The sequence below is a fragment of the Amblyomma mixtum genome, chromosome 10, assembly GCF_055824585.1.
Source record: "Amblyomma mixtum isolate Tamu chromosome 10, ASM5582458v1, whole genome shotgun sequence".
In the NCBI taxonomy this organism is placed as follows: Eukaryota; Metazoa; Arthropoda; class Arachnida; order Ixodida; family Ixodidae; genus Amblyomma; species Amblyomma mixtum.
In genome coordinates, this window is record NC_143021.1 from 30,775,720 (window position 1) to 30,781,706 (window position 5,987).

Genomic DNA, 5,987 nt, shown 5'->3' on the forward strand with positions numbered 1-5,987 from the left:
TGACTGGGTTAATTGGAGATGCATTGGCGATGCGTCTGTCCTACAGTGGACGTAGGCTCATGATGATTATGCATCCCGTACGACGCCGTGACACTCGAGTGTTTTGGCTTCATTTATAATTTCTCCTGTCTTCTCTTCCTTTGTTTACGTAAGAACGCATCCTTGTGGCAGCTTTTTAAGGATACTTATCCTCTCAAGCTGTATTTTCATCTCTTCTCTGGATGAATAAATGGTTTCCACGTGACGTCATCAATTGCATGCTTGTACGGCAGGGATAGATCTTGTAGCACAGAGTAGGGACAAAAGACGATTTTAGGAAAACTCTTAGCTCGTCTCATGCCCAGGATTATCATGCCAACATGCTCTCCACGCAACCTTACACGCCAACTATGTCTTTGTGGGTCACGCCCGGTTGAATTATCAGACGAATGAACGAGATCACGGCAGTGGGGACGCGTTGCTGTAAAACATGCATGGTGAATAACTTAAATTCAAGATGCTGTACATTACTCAAGTCACGAGCCTGGGCGAGATCAGCAGAAAATGTGTTTCGTCATTTGAGCTGCGCCAAGGGCCTTTTATTTATTCCGCAATGCTTTTCTTGCAGGTCAGTTCCATCCGGACGGGGCTGCCACCATGCTAAAGCGGAAGCGCCCAGATGAAAGCGCTGCCGTCAAAACTGACCAAGCGGAGGTTGTGGCGCCCAAAAAGGTTCCGCAGTCCGAAGAGGTTCCTGTGGAGGTGCCAGTTCCCGAGGAGGCTGGTGTTCCCGAAAACAAAGAAGTGCCCGAAGACGAGCAGGCGCCCGCCGATGTGGAGGTTCCTGCCGAAGCCGAGGCATCCCCAGGCGTCGCGAAACCCACAGGCGTCGAGGAGCGGGTAAACAAGGAAGCGCCCGAAAACGTGGAGCTGCCCGAAGACTTTGAGGCGCCCAAGGCCCCGTCGCTGCCACTTGAAGAGATGGAAGGAGTCTGCAGCCGGTACGCCGGTCTAAAAGTCGACCATCGTCGACCATGTACTAGCCGGGAAGGCCATCTGTGCCACATCGTAGCCAATACTAAAGCTTGGAACAGCTTCTTCTGGGCCGTCGGGCTGGAGCTACAAGAGGACGCTGCCTCCCAGCTCATCCTCGTTCCGGCGAGTCACGGCGCATGCACGAGAAACCCCGGCATGACGGAAGAGAAGCACCGGGCCGCGACACTTCTGTACTATCTGCTGACTAAGCACCACTGCGTTGCGGGAGTCACCATCAACGACAAAATCATCGCCGGCCATGAAGATATCGTGTGCCTCGCAATTCGCGACGCGCTGGAGCTGAAGAGGCTTTCGTTGGACTTGAGGTCGCCGAGAGTTGTTGTCTCCGACGCCCTTGCAGAGACTATAATTTCCCTGACACGACTGACACCGCTCGACCTGTCCGTGGACTTGCGCACGCACTTGATTGCCGATCTTGCGCCACTCCTCGCGCAAACAACTACCTTGAAGACGCTTATAGCTTTGGAGGTCCGTGTGCACCCTAAGGCCTCCATAACCTTCCTATCAGGGCTCCTCCAAAATAGGAGCATCCGAGACCTGTCACTCTCGTCAAGGATTCTTAACGGCGGCGGTATACCCTACGGCCCAGGCAACCCGCATATCCTTTTTGGAACGTTCCTGCAGCAGAGTTCGTCCCTAAGATCGCTGTTTATAAAAGAGGCTAGGTATGGTCCAAACATAGACGTCTTGACTATCTGCGATGCCCTGGCTACTCACAAGGGGCTGGTTAGACTTAAACTAGAGGTTGACACACTCAGGATGGAGTACGCCACGGCAATAAAGCAGCTTCTGCTCACCAACAAGACGCTCAGGCAATTCAGCTTCACGTGCACCTGCCCCGACGATAACAACGAAGTAATTGAAGGAATTTTTAGGCACCCATCCCGAAGATGCCACATTCTGGACTACGCTGACGATGACTATGTAATGCCCTGGATCTCTGCTGTGCTCGAGAATGACACCTCCATCACGGAACTGACATTCTCAATGTGCGGCTTTAGCCTCTTTGAGTGCCAGCAGTTTTGTCGAGCGGTGACCGCGAACAAGTCGCTGAAGAAGATCATCCTTGAAGACCTCGGTCGCCATAGATGGGAAATCTGCAGAATGCTCTCTGAATGCGGCCTGCAAGACAGAGTGGTTGTCAGTGGCCACTGCATCGTGTACTACCCGGACATAGGCATTCGTCCGGTGGGCTGCCCCTCGTTCGCCGTTCCCCTCGCCCGGCTCCAGACTGCTGTGGAAGGAGCGACCACGTCTGTTAACCTGACGCACATCACGCTACGAGTGTACTCGATTTTGTGCCTTAACGGTGCGACAGAGCCAGCCTCAACGCCCCTTGTTCAGATGATCCAGAGCGCGATTAGCATCACTCACCTGGCGCTGTCTCTGGAATCTGTGTGCTGTGCCCGGTGCTGGAATGCGTGCGGACCCGTTATATGCGAAGCCGTGTGCCAAAATCCGAGCATCCGCAGCATGACCTTCATTTTCTCCAGGCAGAATTCCTGTGACATGGCACCGCTGGCGAGCCTCCTGCATCGAAGTCGAGCCCTGCGTAGTTTCACATTACACGCTCCCAGTCGCGAAGCTTTCACTTCGTTCATCACGGAGCTCTCAAAGCCGGAGCTTGCGGATAACTACTCTCTGCAGGGCCTAAGCTGTTTTTATAATGCTGATGAGTTGATGGGAGAGCGGCTAACCATCCATGACGTCCTACACAGGAACCGAGCATTGGTAAAGCGGGCTGTTCGCTTCGTCACCGGCGCCCGTCTGAAGTACACTGCGGAGGCCTTCGAGAAGATCTCCACCTCTCCGACCTTGGTAGACGAGCTTCAGGCGACGGCGTTCGTCGACGAATCTCAAGCTAAGAAGCTGATTGCTCGGTGCGTGGTCGGACTGCAAGACTTCACAGAGTTCATGCGCCTCGCAGGCGTAGTGCGTGACGGCATAGAGTGCAGCGCCAGGGATGACGGGCAGACGCAACTGGGCGACCTGCCCGAACCCTGTCTACGTCACATACGGCAGTTCTTGCTCTTGAGCGACGTGGTTGTTTCACCGGAGTAGGATGATGGCGTACTAAATGTTGTTCCTTTGTTCCTGTAAAAATGTGTGTTGCGTCTACCCATTGTCTAAAATATCATAATCACTTCGTTCTGCCATGTGCTTCCATTTTTATTCCTTAAGAGCGAAAGCTGTTTTAGTTACTTTAGCCATATAGGCATGCATTCTGCCATGGTATCACAGCGTCAGCCGTAAGGCCTTAATTACTGAGCGAACTTAATGCACATAACGTTTTAAGTGATTAAATTTATTTTCATAATTTAAACTCAATTCATTGGTCACAACCTGCCCTAGTTGGTAGGTATAAATTTAAGAGTAGGGAATTCCGCTCTCCGTGCTAGGGGAGATGGAAGGGCTGACGAGAAGATTGAGACAGGGTGGAACGCGGCGGGGGGCCAGGTCAGATTTCCCTGATTCGCATCAGCGCGCCGAGGCTTTCTCTTACGGCTGACGATGTAGAATCAACGGCCAAATGGAGTAAGCAATTGCTAAGCCAAAGCTGTAACAGCTTTCAATGATTAATGCGCTTTGCCGTCTGTCTGAGTTGTACAATTTTTTGCGGGACCAGATACTATAAAGGAACCGGCGTCATGCCTGCTGTGATAATGATCATAAAGTGGTGCTTATATATACCCCACGCACTCGGTGTTCTTTTCGTTAGTTGCTCTCTCCCCACGCGCATAATAGTAAGTAGCTGCCCAAGCATATACCCTTCTGAAGTAAGTAGCTGTTCTGAATAATATATTTCAGCACCAATTAGAGCGCTGCTCGATCTTTTTGACATTTTTTAACCGCTGGCTTCAGGGGCATGAAAAGAGTTCGCAAGGCACGATTCATCCATCTTTCAAGCAGGCACTTCAGGCACTTTTGATCTCGAGGGCAGTACAGCATGCCAAAGAGCTACACGTTGACGCTTGCTTATCGGAAATGTCTAAGCAACAAATATAAGAAAAATAATTTGCCTGCAGCGTGGCCCAACCTCTCAATCTTTCTTATAATTCATATAAATGAATGCATTTATATTGAGTAAATAAGTACACATTGACTGGCCAGAATTTGTTTTTGTGAATTTATCTAAAATGAATATCCGGGCTTGGAACTTTGTCGTAGTGGTCGCAACAGCCCAATAAGGTGGGCCCGGGTCAAAAAGTGCTAGAGGACACAAAAGCGAATTTTTAGGCCACGCGCTTATGTTTCACAGGCAGTTCTTGTGATGTCGCTAGTACTTCGTCCTTGCCGTTCCTACAACGATAAATTAACCGACTTCATGGGAACCGAGAGGGCCGTATGACAAGCTGTACGTAAGTCGCAGGATGCGGAGAAAACCCTTTGTTTTTCAAGGGTGCAAAGTGCGGATAGAATTTCATTCTTATTTTCATTCCACAATTCAGAAAGCTGTCTAGCTTTCCTTTGTAGCCGTTTGGTTGCGCTCAGGTGGATGTCAATGAGTAATTAAGACCTTATCGCAATTAGACACTACGCCATCTTTATGCATTAGTATAGTGACTAATACAAAAACCGCTACCTGTGAAAAGGCATAGACAGATAAAGAAGGAAGGCAGGGATGCTAACCGGAAGAGTGTTCCGGCTGGGTGCCCTGCACGAGGGAGAGGAGGGTATTTAAAAGAAAGGGAGAGAAAGGGCAAGGAGTACAGTCTGTCCCTTAAAGGCCTACTTGACCGAAATTTTTCAAACCGTAAAAAGGTTGTTTTTTCATAGTACACCCCGGTATTATGCTACCCACAAAACATTACGCTCCAGTTTCAAGCAGTTACGGTGAAAAAGGCACGCAAAAATCGTGGAGTTTTCAATACCGAAACTGAAAAAACGGGCGCCATTGCCGCCCGCCGGAAGTGACGCATGTTCGAGACTACTCTGGACGGGTTCGGAGCGTCTACTCGTTGCGGCTCGATCAAAGCGCTGGTAGCGGTAGTGCGTGCAGCACTTTCTGCGATGAATACTGGTTATATTTGAAAACACATATCTTGAAACGGATGAAACGCCCTAGAAAAAGTTTTAAACGTGTTTTATTTGCTGTAGTAGACTACAAAAGTCCTGGCTCAACCTCAGTGAAGATGATCGCGCCGCAATGCTTGTGAGCGCTGTTTGCCTGGCAGTATTCGATTACAGCTTGTGCAAAGTTCGGATATAGCGGAGGAAGGAAGTATATTCAAATGGAGGCCAAGTAGAAGTGCTTGTATTATAAAGTCGGCTTTTTTGAGCGGGCACGCGCGTGCCAACAGCACATGTGCGCTCTGCTGTGCGTGCAATATGGTTTTTGTTGTCTTGATAAAAAAAAATGACCTGCCTGCTCCTTTTCCGTCTCATTTTTCTCCCCCGTCGAAAGGTATTCCTCCCTGTGCACAGAAATTTGGAACAGGTGCTGTGAACGCCAGTTAAATCAATAAAAACAGATGGATGTGTAAAAAGAGAGCTGAAGAGAATGAAGTGCTGCGTTAAGCGAAAGAATATGCCAGAAGCAAAATTTAGGTTGCAAAGTAAATATATTGTAAGCACAACATGCTACCTTCGTCTTCATCTGTACATATCCATCATCATCGCTCAAAGCACAACATGCGACCTTCGTCTTCATCTGTACATATCCATCATCATCGCTCATCTTCTTCGAAGGGTTGGTCGCCATACTTGCGGGTGCCATTAAAGCTCGCTCCATCCTGCGCTCTGTCTCCCGTCTCACAAGTGGTGGAGTGTGCTCTCGATCCCTGCGTCCTCTCCGCCGCCAGACTGCAGCTACGTTCCGGTCGCCACCTGCTCGTACCATCCGCACCGATGGATACCGTCAGCGACAACACCACTCGTACTCCCGATGGGCCCCCCGTTCTTCTTCCTCTCAATTCGAACCGTCTGGAGCCAGCAACGATGAGCCAACCCGG

The 5,987-nt window shown here is 49.9% G+C and overlaps 1 protein-coding gene across 1 annotated transcript; it reads left to right on the forward strand.

Annotated features, from left to right (window-relative positions):
- Window positions 1-437: 437 nt before the first annotated feature.
- Window positions 438-3,310, forward strand: LOC149325516 (uncharacterized). The gene has a single exon (XM_089563188.1). It carries the CDS (start codon window positions 637-639, stop codon window positions 3,094-3,096), a length of 2,460 nt encoding a protein of 819 aa, XP_089419314.1. The 5' UTR covers window positions 438-636; the 3' UTR covers window positions 3,097-3,310.
- Window positions 3,311-5,987: the final 2,677 nt, after the last annotated feature.